We start from the raw sequence: 15327 nt of genomic DNA, 5'->3' as shown, positions 1-15327 counted from the left end.
CATCTGGGCCAGCTTGCTGACCTATGTCACTAATGCATCAGCGATGGTTTCTGTCTGACCAGGTGCATGGATACCTCCAGGATACGTGAATGTGTGTCTCACATTCAGATCAGTTTCGGTTCTGTTTCTCCTATCCTAACTCAAATGCTGTCGCACTTTCATTATTAGGACTGAAGACTTCCAATATGTCCAAGTCTTCTCCGTAGGCAGGCCTTCTGCCTTGTTCCTTCATTTCAATTAAATCCACTTTCATTGTGACTTATGGATTATATTCCAGTAAGTGCAATTATAGGTCATATTTAACTCCTTATGCTAAAACGGCAGGTTCATTTCCTAATCCACACTCTATGCAATAGTGATATCATTTTGAGTTTCTGCTATAGGAAACATATTTGTATCATTTACAGCCACATATGTATGTTCCTAGAAATTTGGCTGAAGGATGGTTTTAGGGTCATCACTAGGGAGCCAGATATCCAGCTGCAGTACTGTACATAGCTCAGAAGGATAATGAACATAATATCTAATACTGGAATTTCTTTCACATGCATTTTATCATTTGATTCTCACAACAGCCCTTTGATCTGAAATCACTATTTTTATGCATATTTATCTAATGGAAAACAAAGGCTCTTAAAATTATACACTCTATCCCAGCAAATCCAGGCTTTACCCTCTTTTACATCCCCTTAAACCAAGCTCACCCGGTCTTTCGCATTGAACTGGTCTTGCTCAGATACCTCGAGTCTTCTGTGATTGCAAGGGTACATTTTAGTCAATTCTAAAAATGAATGTTCTTTAGGCCTCAAGCTAGGAAAGCTTCATGTTCAATTTTCAATCCACCCTCTAAAGTGGGCAGGGTGTCTACAGGGTTGGGAGAGAGGAGGTCATTGAAGCTTTGAGAGATCTAAGTCAGAAGGGGAAAGGTCCAGAAGGCCTGCCATGCAGAGCCAGACACCCTGAGGGGCAGGAAGGGATGAAGGCAGAGGAAGACTAACTGGAGAAGCCACAGGACCCAAAGGCCAGAGCGTTCACAGGTACCTCACAGGGCACCAGGACCCAGAAAGAACCTTCAGGGTCCAGGTCACCTGGCATGGCTCTTGGAAGCACCCATATGCCCAAAGGGCTGCACATCAGGGCATCAGGTACAACCGAGAATTCAGTGGAAGCCTTTCTTTCCATTGTGTTGTCAACATAAGCAAAGCTTCTCCATTTGGGAGAGGCAAAGTGGGAGCCAGAAGAAACAGCTTCCAAATCCAAGTTTTATTACTAAGTAGCTCAGCCAAGCCATGTCTCCTCTCTGATCCTTTAATGACTCATCCATAAAATGGGTACAGTGATGCCTGCCTTGCTTATCCCACAGACTTGTAAGCATCCAATGAGATCATCCACATGAAAGCATTTGTAAGTAGTTTCAAATATATGGGTTGGGTCCAGTGTCATCGATCAAAGATCATCTTAAGGTCCCTTTCAGTTCTAATATTTCTAAGACTTGAGATTCTAGATTCTGCTTCTTCTATGTTTGCATATTTTCCAGCTCCTTGGTTTTACATTTAACCTAAGCCAGGGCTGAGGCATCTTTTAAGATGCCACCACTTTTACGATTCCACCAGTAATGGTAGATGATTGATGTTCCCACCTGCTTCTCTACATCTCTTGGCCTCAATTCTTGTGACTGCCAACAACAGCCTTTCGAGAAAAGCTGGACACAATTTGTTTAATATTCCTCCACTAGACCTCCTTACCCCTATTTCTGTGCCTTTTCTGGAGTCATTTCTTCCATTTATAAAGCCTCTCCCCCTTAAAAAAAAAAATCCTCTTTCTGATAGGAACTTTTTGTTGGCATACCCTCACCCATTTCTGATGATACCTTCATTTTTCTTCCCTTTGGCACTTACTTTTTTTTTTTTTTTTAATAAACTTATTTTATTTATTTATGTTTGGCTGCATTGGGTCTTCGTTGCTGCATGTGAGTTTTCTCTAGTTGCGGTGAGCGGGGGCTACTCTTCGTTGTGGTGTGCAGGCTTCTCATTGTGGTGGCTTCTCTTGTTGCAGAGCATGGGCTCTAGGTGTGCGGGCTTCAGTAGTTGTGGCTCATGGGCTTCAGTAGTTGTGGCTCATGGGCTCTAGAGCGCAGGCTCAGTAGTTGTGGCACGCGGGCTCGGTAGTTGTGGCTCGTGGGCTCTAGAGCGCAGGCTCAGTAGTTGTGGCGCATGGGCTTAGTTGCTCCGCGGCATGTGGGATCTTCCCGGACCAGGGCTCGAACCCGTGTCCCCTGCATTGGCAGGCGGATTCTTAACCACTGTGCTACCAGGGAAGTCCTGGCACTTACTTTTAATTAGAATCTTATTCACTTAGACTTTTTTTAGAGTATGCTGTTTGTGGCTTTTCATGTACTTATATTTTACCTCCAAAAAAACCCAAAATAAAAATCCAGAAAGTGGTTTAATTATGGATCCAGAGGTTCGGACTTCTATAGCTTTTGCATCCACCACAATGCTTAACCAAGGCTGTGTGTTTAGTGGCTGGTCCATCTTCGTTACCAGTTGTAGTGGGTTTAATGGCGCCCCCCCCCCAAAAGATATTTATGTCCTAGTCCCTGGAATCTTGTGAGTGAGACCTTATTTGGAAAAAGGGTATTTGTAGATGTAATCAAGTTAAGGATCTTGAAATTAGATCATCTTGGATTATCTGGGTGGTCCCTAAATCCAATGTCAAGTGTCTTTGTAAGAGACATACAGGGAAGACACAGGGAGAAGAGAAGGCCCTGTGAAGACTGAGGCAGAGACTGGAGTGATCCCAAGCCCAGGAACACCTGGGGCCACCAAAAACTGGAGGGGGCAAGGAAGGATCCTCCCCTAGAGCCTGCAGAGGGAGCGTGGCCCTGCTGACACCTTGATTTTGGACCTCTGGACTCCAGAGCTGTGAGGGAATAAATTCTATTGGCTTAAGCCATCAGGTTTGTGCTAATTTCATACGGCAACCCTTCAAAACTAATATGATAATCATTAGTGGTCAGAAAAAGGAAACTAATAGAATCCCCTTGTTAATTCAGTGGCCCAATGAAAAGTTTAGGCCAGTAAAGTTACAATGGGCAGTTGAATAATGTCTTAAGGCCAATCTCAGTGTCAGTGTACCTGCTGGATGACCTCCCCCAGTTTTAATTATTCCATGTCTTTCAAGGATCTCCTACAACCTCAGTGAGTACACTGCTAAATAAACCCAGGATTCTTTCTTTGTGGTGCATAAGAAGCCTTAGAAAATATTTGTCATGGGTGTAGTAAGAGCTGTAAAATGGGTACAATTATGATATTAAAGACACTTATGGACCCTCATTGGTCTTTGTCCTGAGTGTCAATAATTTACAAGATGAAATAATAGACACATCGTGATGTGGAAAAAGAGACTATACTGGGGCATGTGGGGTTTGGTTGCATGAGGTCCCTTTCAGCCCTAAGATCTCTCTTCTCTCCGATCTTCCTAACTTTTCCTCCCTCTTTCCTATCCATCCATCCCACACAATCTACTGAGTGTCTCAGTATAGGTATATCTTAGGGATATTGCAGGCATTACAGATATAAAGAGGAAAACAACCATGGAATCTGATCAGGGTTTTCAGTGTACTGGTGAGTATTTCTCACTTTCCTGAAGATTAAAGAATGGTATAAAACAGATATTTAATCTATTGTTTTGTAGATAGCCCCCGCTCCCCCAAATACAAAAGTATATCCAAAGGATGCCAAAGAGACGGCTTAAGAAAAATGAGTTCCAAAACCTCCCCTAAGTCTTTAGTTCTGGGCTCTAAATGGGGCAGCCCTCACTTGGCTGTACCCTCTGGAAACGGAGAGGTTTCCCTAAGTGAATTTTCAGCCTATTCTGTAAGCACCAAAGCCCAGTACTGGCCATCCCGGACGGAATGCTTCTGGACTGTATTATACACAGTTTGCCATCTTCAACAATCTGTGTAGAGCATCACTTAGCCTGTACTGATGACTCCGGTCATTCCTGTGAGCATCTGCTGCAGAAAAGCATTTGACCCCACTGTCTTGGGGCCTTGAGGTTGTCCTGCATCTTCCCTTTATGTCGGTTCTCAGCTTCCCTTGTCACCAGTGGCCACTGTGTAGGCCTCCAGCTTCTCAGCCAGTATCCTGTCCAGCTCCTTCCTTCCTTTTTTTTTTTTTTCTTCAATATACTCCCCCCACCCCACCCAATCTGCAGTGAGTTGGAAATGAAACAACTAAGCCTTTGAAGATCTGTATGATAAGTAAGTGTCAACTGTGCTTTGAGAGAAGTAAGGAGACTGAAGTACATTAGCTTTCATCCAAGAAGGATGTGAAATGATGGTGTCCAATAGATTCTGGACAGACATCCACTCAAGAAAGAGGGTACACACGGCATCCTGGGCATGCGGACAAGCTGTAGGCTTGTAGGTTTTTGCAGGTGTGTTTGTTCAAGGAAGGCCTCCCCTCCTCCCTCGCCCGAAAGGAGGACATTCAATATGCAAATACAGGCAAGAAGGAGAGATACAAAAGACAGAAGAAAGCAAGCAACAATAAGAGGCCAAAGAGAAAGAAACGGAAGGAAATGAGACAAAAGGTAGGAGACAGGGAGAACAACAGGACTGGAATAAAGAACAAAGTGAGATCAGAGCCTTATTGCTTTTGAGAGCGGAATTTCTTACTTGGTTGTTAAATCACCATCCGTGCTGTCACTCTGGGCAGGAAGCCCGGGTGTGGAACTTTCTGCCACAAAAGCACACTGACCACTTCATGTCATTCAAGCACAGTGATGAAATCACCTGGACCAGAAAATCCAGTTATCCCAGTACTTGTTTCCAAAGAGTAAAATTTACCTGTAGACTATTCCTTTGGAATGAAGGAACTGCAGACCGAGAATGATTTCGGCAGCATAGAACCTGAGGGAAGGAAAATCAAGGCTCAACATGAATGTTTACTAGGAAAAAAAATTCCCCTTTTTATATAGTGAGTGTGCAGCGCTCTGCTAAATGTGTGCACGGAATTTTGTTTTAATCACAACAAAAGGAAGATATCATCCATTCTACGCATCCAGCTTCAGCCCCGAGAGAATGAAATGGAGCTGGTATATTTAGCCCTACCCGCATCTAGGGCTTATTCTTATATTGTAAACTATAATGCTCAAACTGTCATTTTTTTTTTTTGCTAATAGAACATTCAAAAACACTAAATGTAATAATAGGAAAATAATTTTCCCTTTTATTTTAAAACCTACTTGGACCCCTCAGACCTGTCTGCAGGTCATTCCACATAGACCTGACTTCTTCCTGTGTAAGAAGTGCAGCCTGAGAGGAGGAGGAACGCACACAGGCAGACCTCAGGGATCTCACGGGTTCGGTTCCAGACCACCGCAATACAGCGAGTCACACGAGTTTTTTTGGTTTCCCAGTGCATATAAAATTATGTTGACACTACAGTCTCGCCTATGAAGCACGCAATAGTATTATGTCTAAAAAAAATGTACATATCTTAATTAAATACTTGTGAACTATACTTCAGTTAAAAAAATATGGCGAAAAGATGCTAACCATCATCTGGTAATGCAGAGCTGCCACAAACCTTCCTTTATAAAAAAACAAAGTATCTGCAAAGCACGATAAAGTGAAGTGCAATCAAACGAGATACGCCTGTATTAGAAGCTGGGAGGTGATACCTTGCTCTCCACCTTCAAAGATGACAGACTCAAAGGAGGTGAGTTCACAGGAGGATTAAAGTTAGAGATAAGGGAGAACTTCCCACAAGTGAGGTCTGCTGGATCTTGGAGAAGAACGCAGAAACCCCTTCCTGGGAGGCAGTGAGGACAGATAGATAGCATGTGTCTGCGATGGTTTTCATGCCTTACACACCTGGAAGGGACCCCGAGAATCCTTTCTAGCAGAAAAATACCCGATGATTTCTGTGCTGCAGGAATCTCATAAAATTATCTCCGGGCACTTGGCCGATGGTTCCTGGAAGCAACGAGATCGGCGGCGTGCTACCCACTGGATTTGACAAAGCAGCCACTTCAGCCGGGGTTTCTGTAGGAGCTCGTGGAAAAGTCTGTCTCTCAACGCAGCTCGACCTGAACCCCTCCGAGTGTTCATTAGGGGTGAGTGAGATTACTGAGCGCACAGCAAGCAAGGCTAGTGTGCACCCACCCTTTTAAGTGGAGCCAGGGGCACAGTTTTCTTGTGTTTGACCGTCTCAGTGGTTTGATGACTCAGGAAAGAGGGCTTGAGGGAGGAAGGGTGCGGGGCTTCTGTGGGACTCAGCTGCAGTCCCACCTAGTAAACCCACCCTGCTCGATTTCGCCAGCGCCTAGAGTGGCTTGATGCCAAAGAAGGAGAACGTATTCTCGAGAGAGAGCAAATGTCTCTTCCTATTTCCTAATTCTCCTGCCCCCAGAGCTGACTGCTTGGTGCCTTCACACTGAGCTTCCCTTGAAAGGCCTCCACGAAGCCCCATCCAGTGACCGCCTTGCCCATCTGTGCTCCATTTGACTTCTATTCAAGGGGCAAATATTGCTTCTGGGTTCAGATGATTTAGAAGCCTGATGAAGTGGGGTGGCTCCTTAAGAAACTAAGTAGTGGATCTCGCGGCAGAGAAATGAAATAAAAGCGACTGGAATTTAAGCTTCACAAGCTGGGAAAACAGTTGCCTCATTGGATGTGTTCCGGGGGTCACCTCACCCTGGGGTTTAGGCCCACTGAGTGAGAAACAGGAAAAGTGCCACGTGGGGAAAAGCATGGTGCGGGCACAGTGGACCCCAGTCCCTGACAAGACCAGTGGGAACCCCCCAACCCTACAAGGGCTCTTACGTGGCTCTGCAAAGATCGAACTTGTGGCAGCTCTGGATGTGGTACATTAAGTCTCCTCCGTTGAGATACTCCATCACAAAAAAGAGGTTTTCCTGTGGAAAGACACAACGATCCCAACTGTGAGCTTCTTGAAAATAAGAAAACAAGGATTACTTTTTAAATGGATTTCATTATTTCAGAGGAACCAATTCTGTCTTGAAATCCCTTATAAAAAGGCTGGCAAGACAATTTAGTGGATCTGTATAGCATTTCTGAACCCCAAGAAACCTGGGGAATCCAGGAGGAATACGTGTGATGTTTGCTAGGATGCCTGGATGCTAGCATGCAGCAGATGGGGCACAGCACGAGGGAGGGTCCACCCGGACTTGACCGCCCGACAGTGGGATGGTCTTGGGCACTTAATGGGTGCTGGCTGTATACCTACTGAAATTGACAGTGTGTAGGATGGTAAAGAGTACAAACCGGGGGCTCTGACTACAGGGGCAGGGCTTGAAAGCGTTCACCCGTTCAACACTCAGTAAGTAGTTCTGAATGTATTCTTCAGGCATGGCCAGAGTGAGAGTGGGCATGCTCATGCCTGCCTCATCCATCCAAGATGGAGACAGCCCTGCCTTCAGGGAGCTCACAGTCAAGTCTGGGCTTACTTCCCTCCAGTCCTGACTTCACCTGTTGCAAGTCACAGCTTATAAGCTGTGTTGCTCCTAACAGGACGCCATGCATGTTGTTAGAGCCGCTGCCCCTGAATGGCAGCTGTCAAAAGCAAGGCTGAGTGGTCTTCGGACCGTGGTCGAAGTATCAGAGGTGGCTGATTCCAGGGAGCCTGAGCTCCTCCATGGTGTGAGACAAGAGTTCCTCAATACGTATATTTATGACCCTTGGAGCACCCTGATTTTGAGAGTCCTCGTGAACCACAGAATTAGTAATCTGCTCAGTGTGGAGACAGTTGGCGTGTCTGTGCATGAATTTGCACCTGGAAATCTCACCTGGGTGATTTTTTTTTTTTTTTTTAAAAGGATTAACCTTTAAGTCTTGATGTGAGACTAACCGAGGCCCCGGGGCATCTGAGGTGCCGTGGAAACCGTGTTCTGGTCTGACAGTGGCACACACTGCCTGCCATGGGTACTAAGGCTGTATCCCCACAGAACCGGGAAACCACGATGGTGGCGATTCTCTCAATAAGTCAGGTAAAGGTAAACGTCCTGCTTTTTCCAAAGATGACCTCAGATCTAGTTTTCTGTGCCATGTATCCTTACCTGGAGCCCACCCTTTCTCTTGGGGACAGGCCCAAATCCTCTGCTGACAGAAATCCTAACTTAACATTGATATTTTGGACATGGTTTGAGATTCATCACTTGCCCCATCTGTACACACCTGCTTCCTCATTAGCACACCTTCCTGCTGGCTCTTGTTCCCATAAGTACCATATGAACAGCTTCTCACCTTTACCTTTGTACCCGAAACTAGGGTGGCCTGTACACACAGCGGTGGCATCTCTTAAGTACTCAGGAGAATGAGAGGTATACAAGCTTAAAATAAGACCGTTTATCATAGACCTCAGATGGAAGGTTCCTTTGAAACGTTAGGATGCTTACAAATTCCTATAAAGGTTGAAATTTCGGAATTTACAATTTGTCAGTTTGGACTTGGAGAAAGTGGGGGAAGGTGACTGGAGGCAAAAGGTCGATCTTAACTTCTACACGTCCCTGGGATGGTGGTCCCATAGTTCTCGTGTCTGAATCAGACTCCGCACCTAGTGGTGAGGGTTGGGCATTGAATTTGTGCAGTGGATGGGGATATAAGCAAGCGCGGGGTGTGGTTAATGTGTACTACCGCGGGCAATCTAAGAAGACCATAGTGATTATTAACTAAATAGTAGTGGAGATTTATAGCATGTCAGATGCCACACTTAATTCTACTAAAAGATTTTATGGCTCCACAATAAATCTTTCAAGAATCTGTTCAAGTTCTCATCTCTATATTAAGCCAGGGCACTGGAAAAAGTCCTTTGATTGTCTTCAGTTATTTATGATGGCATTTTGCTTCAGTTTAAACCTTTGGTTTGGGTGAATACCAGCTAAAACGTGGGCTTCTTAAAGGGGATGAGGGCAGTCCATGCCTGGAAGTCCAGCGTGGGTGGGCAGGATGGGGAGACCTGCTATCCCTCTAGGGGATGCTGTTCTGAGGATCTTTGCCTTCTTTTAGAACATTCTGACAGCTGTTTGGAAGTCTTGAGAATCCATTCATGCAGGGAACTGTTGGGTCCACTCTGAGCCCAGCGAGGCGGCTCTGTGATGAAAGTAGCATAAATGTCTGCACATGCAAACCATGCGGTCCTGGGGTTTGGGTTTTGAGGATCACATTTTGAAGGATGGATAAACCTCTTAAAAGTTGAATCCCAAATCCCAGTCATAAAGAGTAAATACAAATATAATAGACTCAAACTTTCATAAATGGCTGGGGAAGGACTATTCAGAACCAAAGGAATCCTGCAGGGGTTCAAAAAGGGTATCAGAAAGAGAAGTCTGCCCACTGGAGAAACTCTGAATTGGGTCAGGAAGAACCAAATCCAGAGGGACGGGACTCAAGGCAACTGTTAGGATAATGGGCTTTGCCCGTACTCAGACCCGAGTTCAGATTTCCTCTATTTGTGATCTTGAAGTTACTTAACCTCTCCTGAGCCTCATATTTTTCATCTGCAAAATGGAAGGAGTAATATTCCTACTTCATAGGGTTGTCGTGAGTGGTAAATGAGATGACCTATGTAGAAAGCTAGCTGAGCGTTGGCACTCAGCCTGCACTTCAGAACTGGTAGCTGTTGTCATGGTAAAACAATTTAAAAGCCAGTCAAAAAAACAGATCACAAGAACTAAACAAATGGAGAGAGATTCCACGTTCATAAATAGGAAGACAATATTGCCAAGATGTCAGTGCTTCCGAACTTGACCTACAGATTCTCTACAATCCCAGTCAAAATCCCAGTGAGTTACCTCGTGGGTATCGACAAACTGACTCTAAAGGTTACATGGAGGAGAGGCAAAAGATCCAGGATAGCCAAGATGCTGAAGAAGAACAAAACTGGAGGACTGACCTTACCCGACTTCAAGACTTACTATAAAACTACAGTAATCAAGATGGTGGTATCGGTGAAAGACCAGACCAATAGATCAATGGAACAGAAAAACCTAGAAACAGACCCATGTAATTATAGTCAACTGATCGTTGACAAAGGAGCAAATGCAATACAATGGAGCAAAGACGGTCTCTTCAAGAAATGGTGCTGATCATCACTATATATTATCGTATTTCCACATTTCTTAATTTTCATTTGCACAACGTCAGAAAAAGAAACACCCAGCAGATACTTCTCAGAGAAAGGAACCGCACAGTCCTGTGGATCTTGAAAGAAGGAGGAAAACAGGGAGTTAGATCTCCTCCAACAAGTTAAATCTCCTCCAGCGCTATCTTTCTGTTCCAGTCAGAGCTGGGAGAAAATGCCAAGCAGGCAAAGCGAGGGGAATGTGGGCTTGTGACACGTGTTATTCCAGCAAAGACCCTCTTCTTAATGTCGGTGATACATTAACTGATGCAAATGATTCTTCTGGGTGGAGTGAGAGTTAAAGTTGTGATGCTGGTCGGGGGTGGGTAGGGTGGGGATGGGATGGTCCAAAACTGCCCTGGACTTAGAATTTGTCAACAGCTCCTGGCACAGCATCTGCGGAGAGGAAATTCTCATCTCTGTGTGTCTCTAACCAGCTGTGTGATCAGGTAAATCATACCATCCCTGGGCCTCAGTCTCAACCTCTGAAAAATGAGAAGTATTGGTGAGACCCTTTGACCGAATTCCTCTTTACTAGCCTAAAGATGCCCTGATTTTCACCTTAATTTCTTTTCCTTTTTCTTGGAGGAAAATATGAAATTCACAAACTTTGGTTATTGAGCACATGACAAGACCTATGTAGTGCTTCCCAGATGATAAAACACATGTTGGTAAGAAGGTGTTATGCTGCAAAATTCTTAAGAGAAATCTTTGTCCAGAAACAGTGTGTATTTGAAGTAAACTGAAGGGTATAGAGATGAGCCTTCTCTCTGAACCTTCTTCCACGGAGGTCAGCGTTATGGCTGGGTTCGTTATGACCTACCATGATGCCCCAAAGAAGGTCACAAAATAGAGGTCAGAGGGCTTCCTCCCGTTTAATTAGTCTCCTGGTTGTGCTAATAGAGTTTGGCTAGTTGGGGGCAAATACCTCTGTGTGTCACGGTCCTGACCGCTTTAATGTCTAAATGAATCCCGCCATGCACCGAGGGCTGAAAAGCAGAATGGGTTAGGACAGAATGGGTTAGCGCTGTTTTGTAGACCAGAGTGTCAGGTGAATCACTTTTTGATTGGTCTTTGTATTCTGTTTCTGAATCGTGTGTTTCTTTCTCTGAGAAAGATCTCGAGCACCCCTGCTCAGAGAAGAGTATGTATTATTTCTGATTTCAGAAAAGAGTCCAAACAAAGGATTAGAACTCAGTAACCTCTAGGATTTACCCTCTCAGTCCAAGCACTTGGTGAGTTTTTCACTTTGCCTACTTGGGCGGCAAAAACATAGCATTTTGTCAAGTAGCTCCATGAAAAGTGAATTTTAAAAGAGGAAGGTTGCCTTACTCAGGGTGTTCCCTCCTGCAGGGAAATGGCTAAGGTTCTTATTAATGAAACAATAAAACACTGAGCTTATTTCCATCCTGTCCATGAAGTCAGTTTTACTTGGGGTTTGACAGTACAGTGATTACAGCCACTGGAAGAAGTGATTCACTGAATAACGCTGAAGAACCTCTTGCTAACAAGCAAGCATTTGATACAATATTTATTTATCTCTCAGCTCTCCAGTTTGCAAATATACCTATGGCATACATGCCATTCTGTATGCCAGATCCATAAAAACAAGAGAGTCAGAGTTAGTTATTGCTTTGCTGTGATTTTCTGGCAGCCGAAGGAAATAATCAATGCTGATATTCTGGAGATAGATGGGTATTCAAAGCTCTGTGGCTCTTTTTTTTTTTCCTTTAAAAAAGGTATTTATTCTTGCAAAGTCATTTAAATATATATACTGAGTACTTTCAAAAATTGAAAATAGCAAAGGATTCTGTGTGTTTGTGTACAAAGTACTGTATTTTCCAAAGCATCTACAAATATCTTTCATCACTTGGCTGATAGAATGGTATATTTTCTTCTCCTGTGTACTTACAAAAATATGACAGACCACTTTAGGGGGCCTCTAACATCTAAATTGCTTTGTATTCATTTTCTTTGTAAAATCTCTGTATCAAATTTAGCCATGAAAGCGATTTATACTGGTAAAAAGGAGGAAGCAGGTAAAAGCTATATACAGAAATACAAATACTTAGTTTGCCAATCTAAGAGCTGGAAAAAAAATCATCTTTCAGATGACAGATATGTACTAATCTCAGTGGTTTTCAAGGCCAAATGCTTTAAATCATTGTGGTCTAAATTCAACCAAGATATTCCCTTTGAATCTCTACCTTTGTGGATCCCACCCTTGTTACTAACACTACCGATGTCCTGAGTCCGGACTAGTGTCAGACTGGAGGTGACTCTCCTTCAGATTGACGACTACCTCCAAGGAGGTTTACATCTTTACTTCTACTTATTGTCCCCCGCCAAGCAAAGGTTTAGTTTGGAATTGCAAATTGTGAGAGCTGCATTCTTGACATCCATAGCTCTGTGGTGGGGATGCATTACAGGGGCTTCCTGTGTAGAGGAAGAGCACAGAGCTGGGGTCCAGGCTGCCCAAGCCAGGAGCTTACAGAACCAGCCAGGGCCCCACGTGGGGACGGAGCTTGCACCCGGATGGCACACCTGCAGGGCACCTGGACACGGGCTCACCCAAACCCCCTGCTGCTACATGCACACAGCCTGCGTCAGTGTGGTCATTGACACTCAATGTCTTAGGTATGCTTATAATTTAGAAGGCTGGAGCCACTCCAAATCTGGAGTACTTGATCTATTCCTTCCTTGTTTAGTGAGCTATAAGCTAAAACACCACCCTAGAAAACAGGTTTATTTCCTTTTTCATAAAGAATAAGCCATCAGACTTGAGGACACGGGGAGGGGGAAGGGTAAGCTGGGATGAAATGAGGGAGTGGCATGGACATATATTTACTACCAAATGTAAAATAGATAGCTAGTGGGAAGCAGCCGCATAGCGCAGGGAGATCAGCTCGGTGCTTTGTGACCACCTAGAGGGGTGGGATAGGGAGGGTGGGAGGGAGACGCAAGAGGGAGGAGATACGGGGATATATGTATGCATATAGCTGATACACTTTGTTATACAGCAGAAACTAACACACCATTGTAAAGCAATTATACTCCAATAAAGATGTTAAAAAAAAAAAAAGCCATCAAAAAAAAAAGAACAGATAATCACATGTATACTTTTGATATCTAAGCGTTGCATGTGTATGTGTGTGAAGGAAGGAGGGAGGAAAGGCTCTCTGCAGACCAGCAAACTCATTCATTACGGCCTGTTTATATTTCTACTGTAAGTCTAATTAGTAAAACTCACTGCCTTTGATAGATTCATTAGTACCTGTCAGAAATAATGTGCCTGAGTTTCTAGAGGTTTGTACCTGCACCGGGAACTTGGGCTCAGTTGGTATTTTCTGGTTTAACTGTCCCACGGGGTCATCTTGCATTAACTAGCAAATTATTTTCTTCCATAACGGAAGTACAAACAGGGGTCCATTTCACGAATTTTAAAATTGTTTTCCCTGATACGATTGGGTCTCTACTAAGAGGCAATAGAGCAGTTAGGCTGATGGACTTTGCTACCAAACTGCCCAAGGGTGAATCCTGGCTCCCTTGCCTGACAGCTGTTTGACCTGTGGTGCCTTTGACCCCTGTAGGGGCCACCTCGATTTCCTTGTCTGTAAAATGGGGATAATAATAGTCTCTACTTCAGAAGGTTGCTATGAAGATTAAATGAGCTAAAATACGCAACGTGCCTAGAACATGGACTGGCACATAGTAAATGCTTTATAAACATCAGCTGTTATTATATTTATGACCATAGTTATTGTATACAATATACACACAATGCATGTTGAGAAATATATATTCCCAAACACAGAGGGGTCCCTGGAACAGACTAGGTTTTAACATAAAAGGCAAGTTTTAAGGAATACGGTTTTGATGTGAAAATGACCCTACTCTGCTGAAGATTTTAAAGTTACTAAATTATCACTACGACAAAGAGAAAAAAGATACACAAGAAAGATGAAATATTCAAAAATCCTACCTCTGGGTGCCTTTGAATGATATAACTAGAAACGACTCTTTTCTTCTTATAATGCTTTTGTGTATTTTCCAATTTTTAAAGTATGTTTTGGTGTAATTACTTTTATAATTAGGGAAAATATTAAAGAATTTTCCTGAAGAATTTATAAGTGAGTGAGTTTGTATGGTGTAGATTCTCAGTATTTGCCATGGGGGTTTGCTATCTGGCATGGAAATGTCGATTCAGTGTCTGATGTAAAGTAAGATGCTATCTTTTTTAGCTCACCGAAGTTGAAACTGGCAGGCTTAAGTATTATGAAGCAAGCATGACCAGGTACAGGGGAGTAGAGTCATGTGATAAAATACTTTCAAAATCACTTTTAATCACAATAATACAAATAGAGTAATTCTTTTTAAAAAGAATAACAAAAATCTAAAAACGGAAGCATCATTAAAGTAAAATTTTACATTTACAATATGAAAGATGATTAATACAAGATTAAAGTGATAGATTTAACAAAATCAGTGGTGTGATTCTCACAGGGCTGTGTTTGCATATACGAATGTCCTAGAGAAATTAAAAGTCCTAAGGCTGTCAAAATATATCAGTATTTAAAACATGAGATCATTCTTTAGAAGGACATTTTGTGAATGGATATTCTAGTAAAGGGGAAATGTAAAGAGGACTCAGTTATTCTAATATGATGTAGCTTCTACCCTGATTTCTCCTTAGTATGATTACATTTGCTTTTAATAAGAGAATGAAAATAACATGGAAAATTATTTAGTAACGATGAATATTCAGTATAGCTAGTCAAGTACTGAACCAATAAGGGAACTGTTGCCAAATGTGCATACATTATTGGATAAGTGAGAACTTTGTAGCATTAAAGATTTTATAATTTTATCAAACCTATAACAATTAATTTTGAAAATACATGGAGAACTTAGTAAATATCATGCACATGAGGTCATGAATATAGATTCCCTCTCCAGAAAAAATAAGAAATGGTGGAAAAGAATAATTATAGTCATTTCTTTCAGGTTTTTCCCCCAAGGCTAGTAAATTAATAAATTTTATATGAGAAGATTTGCAGGTCTGAAGAAATAAAATTAGAATACCAATATTTATTAAAAATATCCAAGTATACCAGTATCCTTTTCAGAGTATCATATGTTAAGCATATGTAATAAATGCTGTAACATCCAAGATGACAGT

At 42.8% G+C, this 15327-nt stretch overlaps 1 protein-coding gene and 1 long non-coding RNA gene across 4 annotated transcripts in view; one reads left to right on the top strand and one right to left on the bottom strand.

Moving 5' to 3' along the window:
• The window catches only part of LOC133084863 (uncharacterized), a 165599-nt gene that overhangs the window by 12606 nt on the left and 137666 nt on the right, over nt 1–15327 (top strand). The window lies entirely within an intron of this gene.
• PRKCQ (protein kinase C theta) overlaps nt 1–15327 on the bottom strand; it is a 145943-nt gene that overhangs the window by 27657 nt on the left and 102959 nt on the right. For all 3 annotated transcript variants that reach the window (XM_061181650.1, XM_061181651.1, XM_061181652.1), the window contains 2 exons: nt 6833–6924; nt 4853–4915 (listed from right to left, as the gene is read on the bottom strand). In XM_061181650.1, the coding sequence (XP_061037633.1) occupies nt 4853–4915; nt 6833–6924 (155 nt within the window). The remainder of the gene's footprint in view (nt 1–4852; nt 4916–6832; nt 6925–15327) is intronic.

The sequence above is a fragment of the Eubalaena glacialis genome, chromosome 2, assembly GCF_028564815.1.
Source record: "Eubalaena glacialis isolate mEubGla1 chromosome 2, mEubGla1.1.hap2.+ XY, whole genome shotgun sequence".
NCBI lineage: Eukaryota > Metazoa > Chordata > Mammalia > Artiodactyla > Balaenidae > Eubalaena > Eubalaena glacialis.
The sequence above is the reverse complement of the archived record's forward strand: the minus strand, read 5'-3'. Positions and strand labels throughout refer to the sequence as shown.